General features: G+C 31.7%; 1 protein-coding gene across 1 annotated transcript; it reads left to right on the top strand.

The window, feature by feature from the left end:
* Positions 1-280: 280 nt before the first annotated feature.
* On the top strand, positions 281-15,515 carry BicC (protein bicaudal C). The gene is made up of 20 exons (XM_085185774.1): positions 281-548; positions 715-859; positions 947-990; positions 1,107-1,176; positions 1,859-1,938; positions 2,503-2,565; positions 4,380-4,529; positions 5,081-5,194; positions 5,590-5,715; positions 6,278-6,496; positions 7,772-7,940; positions 8,305-8,592; positions 8,886-8,953; positions 9,087-9,183; positions 9,723-9,824; positions 10,903-11,042; positions 11,549-11,668; positions 12,251-12,389; positions 12,663-12,782; positions 13,654-15,515. Exons 1-20 carry the CDS (start codon positions 468-470, stop codon positions 13,761-13,763), a joined length of 2,445 nt encoding a protein of 814 aa, XP_085041900.1. The 5' UTR covers positions 281-467; the 3' UTR covers positions 13,764-15,515.
* The last annotated feature ends 1,847 nt before the right edge of the window (positions 15,516-17,362 follow it).

Here is a 17,362-nt window from a genome sequence, read left to right as displayed (position 1 = left end):
TCTAATGGCGGGACGGCCTCTCATTGGTGAATCCTCGACAGGCCTCCATTTGAATTATAATAAAAATCATTTTTTATTGTTAAATATTTGGAATGTGCATAGTATTGACGAGGTTAATTAAAATAATATTTTGGAAAATTATTTTATTGACTCTTTAAGTGTTTTTTTTGCTTTATTAATCGTGTGAGTTAAAACCATAGAGTCGTCATAGATCGTTATACATAAAATAAAACTACCCTCATTTATAATAATTTATAAGTAGAATGACGAAAAAAATTTTTTTTTTAACTCAGTCGGGTTTGGGATACCAAAACGGAAAGTGGAAGTACTTTACTAACATATAATTTTGAAATTTTACTAAGTTTGTAATTATGTATAGACGTTTTATATACTCATTGATCATATATAAATTTTAATGACTACAAATTGAATGAGTGTTTTAAGTTTAATTTGATTATATTTTCACTATGGCGTCAGCAAACTTTTTATCCGTGAAAACACATCTCTCAGACTTTAAAAGTAACTCTGACAAAGATACAATGAGTGAGGTAAGTCTATTTCTTAACATTGATATAAAAAAATGTTAATTAACTTTAGTTGAATCTTTAAAAATATAGAAGATGGTTAAGTGTATCCGCCATTTTGTTACCATTCTGAGCGTGGTTGACGTCGAGAACAATGTCTTGTTATCATTAACTATTTTATTGGAAATAGGCATCCGAAAGTGGAACCAGCAATTCTGTGACATCATCTGAGGACCTACAAAAATTAGCGGTAATACTTGGATTAAATAGTGCTGAGGATGTATATCAGGAGAGATTCCGAGTGGACAGGCGTCGGTTGGAAGCCATGTTGGCTGGTAAATTTTTTAATCTTATAATAAACAAGAGTATGTTAATATTACATTCTATTTGGCCTAAAATGTTTCTTTTTATTATATTTACAGAGAATTTGGAAGAATCTCAAACAGCCCAAGTGTTTTTTCATAGGGTAAGAAAAAATATGGTTGTTTCTTATAGCTGCCTTTACAGCGTGATATTAATTCCGTATCTATTTTTATTATACTACAATTTGCCCATAATGTCTAATACTTTCTATTTTCGAAGGTCATGAATGAAACGAACACATTGATAAATTGGCCCGCACGACTCAAAATTGGAGCTCGTTCAAAAAAAGGTATACAAAACATATTATAAAATTTTAAATTATCTTTTTTGCATATTTTTTACTATATTTCGTAGTGGATTTATTAATATATTTTATCCTCTCCATTTTGTGTCGTTTTACAAATATTTTATAGTTTACGAATTAAAAAAAATTTTAGATTAATTATATTATTTTTTTTGTTTTATTATAAAATAAATGTATAATTTATTTTATTATATCTAATTTGAAAAAATAATTATTTTATTTTACAATGCCCGGCTTTTGAAACGCACCGGATTTTTTAAAAAATAACGTATACTTTTACCTATATTATAAAGTGAATTTTGGCGGGATGGCGCCAAATAGACAACGCGCGGCGCCAGTCTGGCGCAATATTATTTTAGTTAAAATTTTTGTTATATTGTAATTGAGTACGTTGGCGAAACATCAATTTTAATATTCATACTAATTTGATATTATTTTAAATATATTTAGAATGATTTATAAAAATAATTACGAACAAGTTTATGATGTTATTAGAAAATTACGTGATAATAATTATAATGAATTATTAGACAATTTTTTAGGTTAGAATTATAATAAATATTTATTAAACTTTAAAAAGTTAAAATATAGCCTTGTAATAAAATTATAAGTATAATTTAAAAGTAAATTATTGTGTGTGCATAAAAATTATGATTGTTTTGTTCAGATCCTCATGTGCGTATTGCTGGACGGCCTGATGATGTCAAGTTGGCGAGAGAAAAAATTATGCAGTTGCTTGACACAAGGGTACGTATTGTAAACTATATAATAATTATATTTTCACCTTAAACATCTTTAGGGTATGTACTGTGTATAATAATTATATTGTCACTTTAAACATCATCTTTACAAGTTTAAAAAAAATTTGATATTAAATTTATTGTTAAATTTAAACTTGTAAACATATCTAGCCTATTAAAATAACTATTAAAATATTAGATACAGTAAAAAAATCAATTTTTTAAGCTTCAAGCGGGTGGCGGCAGGCAGAGGGAACCTGGGAACCTAGTGCTAAGACACTCCATTCCCATTAAAACCCCCCGACGAATTGTGAAGGCATTGTTTTTTGAATAGCGGAACTTAACATCTCGCTTTGCCTCGTTATCAAAACTATTATTATATATTTATTATATATTTCTATTAACATATATTTCATTTCCTAGAATGGGAATCGATCCCACAATCTGTCGCATTTATAGTCGCACGCTTGTGCCCTTAAAAAATTGCTCGTTTAGATATTATTATATTAAAGCTTAAAGGAACGTCTTGATATTGAATATATTAACACTTTTTGTCGGTGTTATTTCGCAGAGTAACCGTGTCACCATGAAGATTGATGTCAGCTATACAGACCACTCGCATATAATTGGAAAAGTAAGTTGAATATTTTAATTTATATTAAGTATACATAATTTTTTAATTTAATGGACATTTTACTATGCGCTATTGTGTCTATTGTGAATTACGATAAAAATATGAATAATTTTCTCAGAAATTAAAAAAACTTAAAAATATCAAACCAAAGAACCATTATTTTTAAAATAATTTAAAGTTTTACCTATTCCACACTGATGATAGAATATGTTAAGATTACGACAAATTACATAACTTTCTTACTTTTGTCACGTTTTCTTCTGTACGTTTTATAAAACTCCCAACATTCTTTGCGCGTAATATTTTGACCTCCGAACTGTAATGTATGTGGAATATTAAGCGATACCTTGTTATTTTTATGGTAAATTCCTTGTATCATTTGCGTGTGTGATAATTTTGCATGCGGGTGAGCAGAATCTATAAAAAATACTATGTTAATTCTATAATTTGTCATTGTTGCTAAGCGAAAGTGGTATTGAACTTAAAAACTTAGCCTTTGATTTAATATAATTTAAAATTTAAGCTTCATGCTGTATCCCGCGCGTAGCAGATTAAACTGAGGGTACCAAACGTTAACACACTTCTGTTCCTCATTTTCTGGAGCCGTTGCGTGTTGAATGCACAACTCAAAACTGCGCTCTGTCTCGTTTAATTTTTTATATGATATTAAAGCTTTCAAATCTTGGCTGTTTAAAGTTTTGCTTACATTTTAAATAGCTAAGATTTTTACCTTGTTTTATTTTGTTTTTTCTATTATGTGTAAATATTTTACTTCATGAACGTCGATACCTAATAATACCGTCATGTATTTTTTATAAAAAGATTTTATGTTTTAATTTCAAATGAAACAATAGCTGAATTGCCATATTATTACAAGCGATTTCGGTTGACGCAATATTTTTTATTTAATTTAAAAAAAGTTAATTCCCACCACTTATTTTATGTTTTTTGTTGTAAATATTATATTAATAATACTTTGCTAGAAAAATAATATTTCAATGGAATATTTATTTAATATTTAAAAAATGATACGAAATGTATACCTACTTACTTAACACCTGTGTATCCCATATGCAACCTGTAAACTTAATGTTACCAGAGAGGAAATGAAATTATAAAATGTTTCATTCCTGCATATGAGAATCGAATCTACAACCATCGTGCTGTGCAAATGTGTGCGGCTTTTATTACATTTATTATTACCTAGTTGTAGACTATGACTTCGTTTTAAGAAATTTAGTAAGTTATTTCATAGCTTAGACTTATTTTCCCGTTTCTACTCTTCATATAGTGAAAATGCCAAATACCAACCTTCTTTCTATGCAGTGTAGATTGTGCGGCTGTCCGTCAGTCACTCCTTTAGTAATGGATGATTTTCACATAAGTATAAAGATTAGCGGACTTCCGCAACTCGGTTAAACTAAGCGTAATATAGCTATCACCCTTGCAATGCCACTAGTTTATTATAATTTAATTCCACAAAATAGCAACGTAGGCATAGGGAGTTTAGTGTTAAGACACTGCGTTCCTTCTCCGTTCATTTTCGCCTAATTTTCGGGATATTGCGTGCGTAGTGGTGGATCCCAACGTCTTTCTTTCTCTTTTTATCTGAGCGAAGAAATGCTAATAATTCGTTACCCGAATAGACGGTAGTGACCGTTGCATTTACCGAAACACGCTGTACCGCTGCGCTACGTCGGCAGTCGAGTTTTGACATTTTTTATTTATGAGAAATTTCAAATTAAAATGTTTTCGAGTTTAAATGACGTTTACAATCTATAATTTTATAATATAGATACATTTAATAATCCTAGGGTGGTTTAACAATCAAACGTGTGATGGAAGAAACTGGCTGCCATATCCACTTCCCGGATTCTAACAGAACTAGTACTCAAGAGAAGAGCAACCAGGTGTCCATCGCTGGCGATATGGAGCGTGTGGAGCGAGCGAGGGCTAGAGTGCGGGTTAGTATTAATTATATTTTTTTTATTTAAGATTAAAATAATGAATATTTCATTTTCTCGAGTGGAAATCAAACCCATAACACAGTCCCATGCCTGTACCTTTCGCCACGACTGGCCTCATTATTTCTATAGGTATTATATTATTTATCTATAGAAATAATATAATTAAAACTAAAAAATATTTTTAAAATAAAATAGTTATAATAATATAAAAAGTTAAAAAGTGTAAATTAAAAAGACGTATAACTTTTAATTACTAAAATGAGGTTTAATATTTAGGTTAGGTTTAGTAGTTAATGTTCATTTGACCCAGTTATGTCGCAGTGGGTATAGTGTAGCACGAGCTTATAAAATACTCTGTACCTACACCATGTTATATATTACATTTAAACACTCGAACCTGCGATCGTCGCAAACAATAATTCTCATATGCGTAAATATGATAAATTTTCTCAAAGTTTTTATCTAATTGAGAATAATGATGGCAATGTTACGCTTTATCTTATTATTATTAATGTTATTGTTTTATAATGTTATCTATTTCAATCCAGGCTTTGACACCGCTAGTGTTTTGCTTCGAATTGCCTATTGTAGCGCCTTCACAGCCACTACCAGATATCAGCTCTCCGTACGTTCAGCAGATACAGGAGCAATATAATGTTCAGGTAATATTAAACAACTATTTATTTAAAAATAAATATATATCTAGAATATAAATCTACACTTATAACATGTCTTTGAATATTTAAATACAAATAAAATAAGTAAACAAATATATTTTTTGTTAACCTAAAGATATAAAATAGCAAATATGTATAGGAAACGCTAAGCGGAATTGATATTACAATTTTTTATGATATTTTTTATACTTTAGTGTTGTACTGACAGGCTAATTACATATGCTAAGAACCATGTACAATTGTAGTTACATACTCCCTTCCAGGCAATAATGAGTCAGAATTGTAGGAAAAAGTGTTGATGAAATGTATTTTAATATTTATAAAAGAATATGATTCGAAATAGTGTATATGTAAACAGTTTCTTATATTTATTATCGTAGGTAATGCTCCGAAATCGTCCCAAACTCCACGCTAACCTATTGGTGGTGAAAGGGGTGCAGTGGGAAGTACACGGCACCATGGAGGCCACCACGCTACTCATGAACTACATGTGCGGACCTCTTGCTGTGAGTACCCAGCTTGCGCTGTGATAGTTCATTATTACTTATTTAGAAAACGTATAAAAATTTGAATGTAGCCGGAAACCGTCCAAGAGCGTGAGTTCAAATCCCGCTATGTTCAAATTTTTATGTTTTCCTTTCTAAGTGTGTGGTAAATAAATACTTTTCTTTCCTAAGTGTGTAATAACACTTTGAATACATTAAAAAAAGTTTATTACTAATATCGTGTTTGGCAGGTAGATATTTTCGTTTATATTATAGGTAATTATTTAATTCTGTTTAGTTGAATTAAATTGTTTGAATTGTGTGAAAATATTAAGCGAGTCGGATATTTCCAATGTTTTGTATAAACTAATATAATTATAGAAAATATTAGTTTAACTTTTATTTTATTTAAATGTTTAATTTTATTAATTATGATAGTAAATATGTCTTGAATTAGTGTCGGACCTCAACGCCGTGCTTTGTCCTGTTATCAGAGCGAGGAAATGAAAATAATTCATTTTGCCAAGTGAGAATCGGGCATTGCGTGGTTAATTATAATTAATAATAAAATTTTCCCTTACAGAATCAAACTCAAGTTCAAATGAGTCTAGAAATATCACCAATGCACCATCCAGTCGTGGTCGGGAGAAATGCGGAACAACTCAAAGTTATAATGAAGGGGACAAACACACAGATAATGTTCCCTGACGCGGACGACCCTAACATACCGGTGCTGAGGAAGAGCTGCGTCACTATCACTGGACAAATAAAAGATGTTTATACCGCTAGGCAGCAGTTGGTTGTAAGTACTTTTTTTGGTTATTCTTTTGTATGGGGGATTATATGAAAGCGAAGTTTAGTCTAAGTTGAATAAATGTTTTAATTGTCAATTTTTTTTGTAAGGGAATTTTCTTTTACTGTATTGATAATATTTAAAATAAGATTATGTTTATAAAATATTTATATTATATTTAAAATCTTTATTTAAAACAACATCAGCAACGTCAATTAGTATTAAGTAACTTTCTTTAACCATCATACGCATAAATATTCATACGAGTACATTCAGCATACTCGTACATACACGCTAAAACTCAAGGCCACACCACTTGTACCCTGGCCTCGAGACGTCAATCTGATGGATGACATCGGAAAGCCCGTACATTAATTGATTCGCCTCCGCGCCCGAATTTGCACACGTTGATATACATGTGCTTGCTGCTTGCATAGCTATTTAAAGTACTCGTGTGGCCTTTAGGTCAATTTTATTGCTTTTAGAAGACGAGATTGAAATGGTCTAAGTTTAGTTTTGAAATATTATTAATAAAACAAATATTGTTATAATTTACACCAGCATAATGCTGTGGTTGTGTATTGCAGGGCCACAAGCGTGTGACTGTAACGCGTCGGTTTATTTATTAATATTTAATTTTTCTCGCAATGGTACCAAGGCGAAGCGCGATATTGAATTCCGCAACTCAACAAGCAGTGTCAAAAACATTTTTTTGAGTTGGGTGGTAGAATATTTTTTTATTATAATTTTTTTACCAGGCAATTTCATCTGCAGAAAAAATTCTACGATATGTATTGTTATATTCTATAGCAATATTTTTTTGGCTAATTAAAGGTTAAGCCATTTTTACAATGTTAGTATTTATTAGGTCCATATTCCTATAGGATGATGTCACTATTACAAATGTATGAATGAAGTGAATAATTATGTAAAATTGTACCTATTCGTTGTGCTTATTTTAAACGATTATTATTAATTAGCTTTAATTTTTTGTTTATTTTCTTTTGAAAATAAAATGATTGCAAATTAATAATAAATAATCAAGCCGTGGTGCAGTGGCACAACATCTGCAAAACTTGGTACTTTCATTTCATCGTTTTGCTAAGAAGATAAAATTTGCCATTCTATTCCGCCACTCGACAAGCAGTCTTGAAAATTACGACAATTAGCCGAAAAGTCGGAAATGAAATTGTTATCACACTAGGTTCTCGTTGTCTACCCTACGTGATAAGAAGTGCAGCTACTTATTTAATCATATATTGAACCCACTACCCTCTATTCCAGGGCAGCCTCCCACTGGTGGTCATATTCGATGTGGCAGAGGAACAGTGCCGCGTCGAAGGGGACGCCGTCTCGCGCCTAATGGACAAGCACCGCGTCTACATAAGCGTGCGCCGCAAGCCCAAGCAGGGGATCGCGTCGGTGGTTATAAAGGGGATTGAACGATGTGCTGGTATGTGCTATAGATAGTAGTGCGTAGGGAGTTCGATTTCGGGTTGATGCAAGTTTTTATATGTTTTTATTGGATTAAGTCTTGTATTCGTAACTGCTCTCTTTATATCGACGTAAAGGTATACGTTGCTTTATGCCTACATAGAGTTTAATTTGGATCATCATAAATGGATCTGAACCTGCGGCTTTTGTAAATTCTTCAAGCGCTCTCATTATAAAGTTAATTACTATATAGTTGCCCGAGACATAGCACTTGAAAAATTGCTAATAACTGCAGATTGATGAACCGTTACTTTCAAATTGTAGGATTTCAAAAAAAAAATTAACTACATAGCAGCTTAATGAAATTTATATCTAACACACAGGCGACATCTACGAAGCCCGCCGCGAACTCCTCAGCAACAAGGAATCCTCGATTACAGCGGAAGTCCCAGAGTCCTACAACATTCCATCCCTGAGCAACGTGATGCCCAACTTCAGCCCGTTCAGCCCGTTCAGCCCGCACGCGCCCTACATGCTGTACAATCCGCCGCTGTCTCCCGCTTCGCCCTACCCTAGCTGGATGCTGGCCTCGCCGCAGCCTCGCCAGGCCCAGTTCCACTTCCCCGCCATGCCTGCCCCTGTTGTTTATAAGAATCAGGGGTCATGGAATCGTTAGTATTTTGTATTTTATGATAGTTTTGGAGGTTCAACTCTCATTCGGAAAAAAATAGCTTTTTAAATGGTACTTTTAAGTTAGTCAATATATTAAGATTTCCCTATTTCACGAATAATCTTTTTGTAATTGAAAAACAATAGATATTTTAGTAAATAGGTTATTTCTTTCTAAATACTCTCTCTTACTATAGTTAACACATGGATTTTTTAAATTATTACGATATAAAACTCCCATAAAGAGCTATTTTAAAAAAAACAACATATTCCTAAATTTTATACTCTGTTTTAGCCCTCTCCGGCATGCAAGACGCAGGAGAAAATATGCCATGTCTGCAGGTGCCTCCTGAGCATAGACATGTGAGAAAAATTGCATACGTTTTTTTTTTCGATTATTTCGACTGGTGGTCAAGCCCAGTAACTACCATCGTTTTTATAATCAGGCGCTGGAGATGCGTGATTTTTTTAAAAAAGTAATTTAATTTCTGTTTAGGTAACACAACTACTGAATTCGAGCTCGCAAGCAAGTAGTGGTTACCAGAGCAACTTTACAGGAAGCTCAGTTTCTCTGGATACACAGAATATATCAGGTAAATTATTCTTTAAATGTTTTTAATAATATAATTAAATATACAATATTCCTAAAACAACAGTCTTATTGCATTTATGAAACGAATAAGTGGCCTCCCCTATTGCACAATCGTATATGAAATAGTGATTTATAGAGGGTAAGTGATTTTATTATTTTAATGATAAAGAGAATAAAAACCTCTTTATTAAATTAAAGTATAGTATTTTTAAAGGTGTCATGTACATGACTGACACCTTTAAAAATACTATACTATGAGATATACTGTTGAAAGCCTATCGTTGATTGAGACACGGAGTACCACGGAGTAGTTTGTTTAAAAATTACAACTTAATTGGCCAACTTTTTGTACCTAATATTCATTTTAGCTTCATGCAGTAGGATATCTTGCTTATATCCGGATAGACAAAGAGAACATAATGTTAGGACACTCCGTTCCCCACGCACCATAAAATTTTGCTTACACCTTTGTTGACTGGCGGAACTTTTCGCCGCATTTCACCCGTTATAATATTAATATTGTTTTTTTTTTATTTTTAGCAGGTGACGGCAGCAATGTGGTTTCCCCATCAGTGTCACCCATAAGCAAAACCCACAGCCCCACGCCTTGTTCTGATAACGATCGCTCGCAACATGGAAAAGGTTTGTTTGTTTTTATTTTATTGTTTTAATTTATATTATTAATATAAAAGACTGAAAAGGACGGTTTCATTTCTAAAAGACACTGAAATTGACTATGTATTAACACTAAGTTATGTTCGTGTGAATTTACTGAGGCGTTACGTTTTGAGTGGCGAAACTCATCGCCGCACTTTGCCTTGTTACCAGAGAGAGAAAATGAAAATAATAAATTCCCCCGAACAAGAACCGAACCCACATCCATCGCTATTACAGTGAAAAAAAATATATAGAAAAAATTAATTGCCATTTATTTATGACGTAATTTTATCTAATCTATATATATATATATATATATATAAAAGGACTTGTCCTCACTGACTGAGGTAAGACGCACGCACAGCCGTAACCGCTGATGGTAGAAACGTGAAATTTGGACAGATGTTTACTTTCGTAATCTGGACATCCACTAAGAAGGGATTTTGAATAATTTTAACCCTAAAGGGGTGAAATAGGGGTTGAAAGTTTGTATGGAAAAAAATTTAAATCGTCACCGATTTTAATAAAAATTGGAATTTAGATTTTTAAAAGTATTTAATTGAACACGTGTTTCATCGTTTTCTAGAATTCTTGCCCTAAGGGTGCAAATAAGGGGTTGAAAGTTTGTATGGAAAAATCTTTAAAACGCCACCGAGTATTATAAAATTTGAAATTTAGACTCTTTAACATATTTAATTGAACATGTGTTTATTGGTTTTCTAGAGTTCACCCCCTAAGGGTGCAAATAAGGGGTTGAAAGTTTGTATGGAAAAATCTTTAAATCGCAACCGATTTTTATAAAATTTGAAATTTAGACTCTTAAAAATATTTCATTGAACACATGTTTCGTGGTTTATTAGAATTCACCCCTAAATAAGCAAGCAAAGCTGCGCGCGTCCGCTAGTTAGATATATGTTGCCAGTATCCCAACACCAGAAATCTATTAGATAGAGCAAACAGTTGTTAAGGTTCCCAATATTTAAACAAACGCTAAACAAAGACAACCTAACTAATTATCTCTACATCAACGACGCCATTTTGTAAATTTTCACTTAACTAACAGAACTAGCGAACATAATATCAGAGCTGCACATATCTGATCGTCGCGCTGTCGGCTGTGAGAAGAAAACTCTGGAAACATTAACTAAGATGTCGCCGTCGCCGCTGTCTGATTATAGAAAAATGCAATCTGAAGCTAATAAGGTTGTATTTATTTTATGTATGTATGTATGCATTTATGTATGCCAGTCCTGGCGCAGGAGCACAGGTCTGTGACTGTAAACTCTACAGGTTGTGGGTTCGATCTCCACTCGGGGAAATGGAACACTTATTATTTTAACACGTAATGCCTCCAGAATTTAGCGGAAAGTGGGAAGCGAAGTATCTTTACATACAGCGTAAAGCTGAAAAAAAAACCAAAATCTGTATATAATATAATAAGTTTAATTCTCTAATATGAAATTGTTTTTTTAAAAAACGCAGGAAATACTTTCAGTAGGTAAAAGTAAAATATATAAAAAATATACAAATATGTCAATAGTAAAATTTCAAGTAACTTATAAATAAGTAACATTAAGGATTTAATTCATGATGAGAATTGAGCACTCTACCAACCACGATGACGTAACTATATAATCTGAAAATATATTTTTTTATTATAATTACAAAACAACATAAAATATACTAAGTAATAAGCTATATATTTGCAGGCAATGCGTGAAAATGTGTCGTCTGGATACAGAGTGCCCACAACACGCTGGTCGGGATACTACTTCAGCCACACTTCACCTAATCCCTTGAAATTGAACGAAAATGATGGAATGACTACGGTAATAAAAAAAAATCTTCACGCTCTATCCCGCAAATATAATAAGACAAAGAAAGGGAACCTAGTGTTAAATACCCACGCACCGCATTATTGTGGACACATTGTTTGTTGAGTAGCGGAACTCAACGCTGCATTTCATCTACTGGCACAGGGAAATGAAAATAATTTATATATAATAACTCCCTCGAGGTGATCTAATCGACAACCATCGCGTTTACAACCAGACATACTATAGATAATAATTAAAATTATGTTATAAAATTGTAACTTTAATTTAAGAGAGATTGTCACTTTTCGGCCAAAGGTGAGTATGTGACAGAGTTTTGTCTTATTAGAAAGAACTTCAATCAATTATGAGTGCAACGGAATATTATTAATATATGTATTTTCCTTTATAATCGCAAAGAATAAAAAAAACATTTAATTGCATTATCATGATTATTAATCATTTTGGTGTGAATATAAGACATTTTAGAAATTTTGTGAATATAGACTGTTTTTAATTACTTATAATGAATTTATAATATACTTTTTCAAAAAATGATATATAGGTAAAATACTTTGCTTTTTTTTTAAATTTTAGCCTGAAAAAGGTTGGAACAGATCGGACCTGGCGCGTCCCAACATAGTGGAGCCGATGCCCTCCCCGCCGACTGGCAAGCCTTGCCGATACCAACAACTGTACGACTTGTTACGAGACATTGGTTTACATAAATATATAGGTGAGGATGTTATATTTAAAAATATATCAGGTATTAAGAACAAAATTTGACATATTTTATTAATTTAGAGAACTTGTATTGTCACAGTCGCATTATTAGGAAAATACCATGTCGGTTTTCCACAAGCAAGTGTGGGCTAACTTGCCTGAAGTTATTATTATTAATATAGAATAATAATTTTAAGATTCGTCATCCACATCTATCATTATGTACATCCATCCACATCCATTCACCTCCATCTTTAGCAATTTCATAAGTATTGTTTAAATCTAGATTTGTTCAAAAAACACGAATTGGACATGTCGACCTTTGCATCGTTGAACGACGCTGATCTCACTGAAATTGGAGTGACCGCTTTCGGAGCTCGCAGGAAGATGTTGCTAGTCATCGCAGGTACGATATAATATGCCATTTTATTATGCAATTACAGTCAGGCTACTTCGTTATACATATAATATGTAAGTGTTTATAATCGAGTAACTAAATACTAGGTTCTCTTTATGGCGAGTGTTTGTAGCTATTTGTAGATGGCAATTCATGATTAGGTCGCAAGTTGCAAGCTGGTTTTTTAAAAAGGTATTAAAGTCCAGTAAAGACAATACCTACATACAAGTATATATTTTTATTTAATTATCTCTCCTCTTGGTACAAAAAGTGTTAATAGAGAACGAAACAGCATTTATGTAAGGAAAATAAAAATACGCAACATTGAACACGTATATAAGAATTACGATATAACACCTAATTTGTATGTACTTGCAGTTAATCGCAAGGTATTATATTGTATGCAGATATCACACGATGCAAACCTTGATGCATTCTAATATGATCTGAATACGAACTGCATTTTTATTCATAAATAAAAAAAATATATCACAATACTTCCTTAGACCTTAGTAATATTACTGAAAGGGAGGAAAAAGTCGTCTGAATTACTATGAACAGAAAAAGGTTAAAAAAAGTACTACCTATTGTTTTTATTTCCTCAATTTTTTATTCAATTTAGTATTAAACAAATTATATTTTTTTAATAATAATTATCTATTGTTATTTTATACATCTACATGCAATTTTTATTAAATTTATAATAAGAAAAATACTTTTCAATACAATACATTTAAGCGACTCTGCGAAAAATAGAATAGAAAAATAATTAATTGTAGTAATATATAATCTAAAAAAATAAAAATACAAACAAAGTTTCTATAAATATTGCATTATTATAGAAATTCTCACCAAAATTTATTTAATTATAAATTTACAGAGCTACAAAAACAAGCGAACTCATATAAAAGTACCGGAACTCCGAACGAAAGAAAGATCATCAATTCACCCCCACAGTACAACACTGCGCTGGCGCAGGACAAATGGTAGACGTATGCTATGACGCTACTAAAATAACTAAATATTCTTAAATTACTGCTCTTATAACATTTTTATATCAATATACAAACAAAATTGATCAATCAAAAACAGTGTAATAAATCACCTTTACATATTAAACGAATAAATATAGGAAAAATAGTTTTAGACAATATTTAAACTAAAGGCAATCAATAGTCCTACATATTTCTGAAGATTTAAGTGCTATAAACAATTTTCAGTTTTGTATAAGTTTTGTTAACGTGTAATAATCATAGTAATTATATTCCAATGACATCTAATATCAAAACTATAATATGTTTTTCGTACACAAATAGTTTTGATACTCGATGGCATTGATGCTCAGTATAAAGACTGATTAACTATAACGTCATTAGCATCTATGGTTGCCATATATGTCTAAAGTTCTAGTTGTTGTTCTAGTTAGTGTACCAGGTGCAATAAATACTTTTTAAATAGTATTATAGTACATGGCCATAGATGTAAAATATAGTACAATACTGAATATATGGTACGGTTGGCAACTAGTTGCATGAGGCATTTCGACTGAAAACAATAAAAAAAGACTGATAGAACTGTATCGAAAAAAGACTATCATTTATCATTGAATCGTCGAGTATACAGACACGATAGAGCTTGTAAGCTCGTTGATTTTATCAGATTTTACTATACAGTTGAGGATTTTTATAGATTTTATTATAATAGCTCGAAGCGTAGGTACGACAATTTGATCTCTAATAGAGTAGATTGTTGAAGTAAACTGCAGATGCCGTAGTTTAGTTTAAGTTAGTACTAATTGTTGTCGAGGGCATGTTTTATTTTTTGATTTTAACCCATTTTATATGCATTTCTCTATAATGTAGTTATCTGGACTAATTTATTATATACATACCCATTTATACCCATACAGTTTTAATATTTGATTTTAATATATATTGCTGGAAAGGATCCATTATTTTTTTATAATTACGTTAATTTGTAATTACGTACCAAGTGTTGCCAATTGATTATGTTCTTTTATCATATTTTAAATAATATGCTTTCAAAAGATTAATCGTTATTGGCGATTGACAAAATTTTATCAGCACATCGTTATCGTTTAAATATTATTTGGACCACAGTAATTGACTTGATTTTAAATAAGACTCAATAAGTTTGTTTTCAGCTGTCACAGTCCAGTGACGCTCCCGAAACTCAGAGAGCTGAAAAGTTTTAATCGATTAACATTTTATATTTAATCTTTGTATTCGTAATTATCTATTTAAGTCTTTTTACTAAGTATTTTTAAGTGCATTTTGATTTTAACCATATTAATATGCTAATTTATTGTGAATGCAGTGTTGTTTTTAATTTGTGCTTTTTTAGACGCTGGTAGTGTATTGGTACATAATGATTGAGATCAATTTTTTGCTATACATCTTTAAATTACCATGGAGTTATGTATCAATTCATATACTTTTTGTTTATTTTGTTTTAAGATCATATATGTAATTGTTTTAATCATGAACTTGTGATTATGATCAATCCTTTTAGACTATGATTATGATATGTTTAGATTTTTACCTGCTTAGTGATTATCAAATAATACTTTTTATTACTATTTTTTTATGTAAGTGTAGTTAAAAATATGAGTTTAGTTCGTGCATTATCAAGTTAAGGTTTTATTATTTGTTTTGAGTTTAAAAATTTTATGCACGATTGGTTTTAGTTTTTGCCTGTCCAATAAAATTTTTGCAAAATTTATTAGTGTTTCTTTTATCATCCCTTCACATTAGTGTTTATCTTGGCTGCTATCTTTAAAAAAGGGTGCTAAAGTTTTTGCTATGTATTTCAAGTATTTCCCATTACTTTTAATAGTAAAACGGGTTTTTTAATTTTAATTTATTTATATTTATAAATGTGAGTACCGGAAAAACTTTCTATGATATTCTTAAACGTCCTAACGTTATTATTTCCGAGACCGGGGCACCATATAAAATTAATAAAAAAAATAATTATTACATATATTGTAATAATTATTTTTTTCATTAATAAATAATAATAAATTCAAACCCACAACCATCGCGTTACAGTCACCAGTGCCCCTGGGCCACGTTTAGTTACTTGTAATTTAAATTATAATGGCTGCATAGAATATACAGTGGGTAAAAAAAGTATTTGCATACCTAATTTTTTTGAAATTACACCTAGTAAAACACAGAATGATTTCAGTTAATTATTGTATTTAATAGCTTAATCTATATATATTTAGAATTGATTATTAAAAATTCATAGAAAACAGAAATAAAAAAAATAGATGGTAAAAACACCTTTTTTTAAAGTCAAATAAGTATTTGCACACCAACCATTCCCTAGATACAATGTTATTCCCGCGACATTTTGTCACTTTAGGTAAAATGTGAACATTGTATGTATACATGTGAACATTGGGAAGCGTATTCTAATAACGAGACATTTGTTTAGTGTTCAGAAAAAATCTTGAAGCCAACATGCCGAAAGAATTTGAACTGTCGTTATCGACGCGTGAAGAAATTATTTTACTTCGTAATGAAGGTTGAAGTTATCGCCAAATCGGGTCAAATTTAAAGTTAAATTACTCGACTGTGTAGTAAATTATAAAAAACCGAGAAGAAATGGGTAGTGTTCAAAATAAGGCAAGGTCCGTTCTTCCGAAGAAGCTCAGTACGAGAGAAAGGCGATAAATTTTAAAATCGGTACAAAATAAACCATTTACAAGCGCTCAAAGCTAGCATAGCAAATGACATCGCGTCAAGTTCAGGTAAGGTTGCCTGTGCCCAAATTGTAAGAAACGTACTGGGTAATGGTGGTCTTCGTAGCCGAACAGCGAGAAAAAATTATTTCATAAGTGAGGCCAATATAGCAAAAAGACTAACTTTCGCGAAAGAATACTTAAATACCCCTTTAGAATTTTGGTACAATTTTATTTTTTTCTGACGCAAGCAAATTTTATCTTTTTGGAACGGACAGAGAAACATTTGTGTGGCGCAAGCCAAATACTGAACTTCAGGCGAAACATGTGCATAGTATAGTCAAACACGGCGGTGATCTTGTGATGGTTTGAGGCTGCGTGACAGCAAATGGTGTGGGAAACTTGGCTCTTATCGAAGGAATAATGAAAGCAGTAGATTACGGTAAAGTGTTCCGCGATATTTTGTCTTGCAGCGCATCGAAATTAGGCGTAAGTGAGACATACTACTTTCAGTAGGACAATGATCCTAAGCATACAGCTATGAAAACCTAAGGAATAGGTGATGTACAATGTCCGTAGACAGCTTAAAACTCCGCCATAAACGCCAGACATCCACCCAATTGAAAATTCATGGCATCTGCTGGATTAAAATTTGAGGAAAATGAAATTTTTAAATAAAAATGATTTGAAGGGTGCTTTGGTGGAGAAATGGGCTCAAATCTCGATTTAAACAACGTCCAAATTATTGGAATCGATGCCAGGGAGATTGCAAGCCATCATTGATGCTAATGGAATGCACACAAAATATTAAGTGTCTTTTCTTTCATTTATTATTGATTTTTTTTACAAAATACGTACAAGCTGGTTGGTGTGCAAATAC

Source organism: Heliconius melpomene, chromosome 5, assembly GCF_056956725.1.
Source record: "Heliconius melpomene rosina isolate 202511_hmr_F chromosome 5, ASM5695672v1, whole genome shotgun sequence".
Classification (NCBI taxonomy): Eukaryota; Metazoa; Arthropoda; class Insecta; order Lepidoptera; family Nymphalidae; genus Heliconius; species Heliconius melpomene.
The sequence above is the reverse complement of the archived record's forward strand: the minus strand, read 5'-3'. Positions and strand labels throughout refer to the sequence as shown.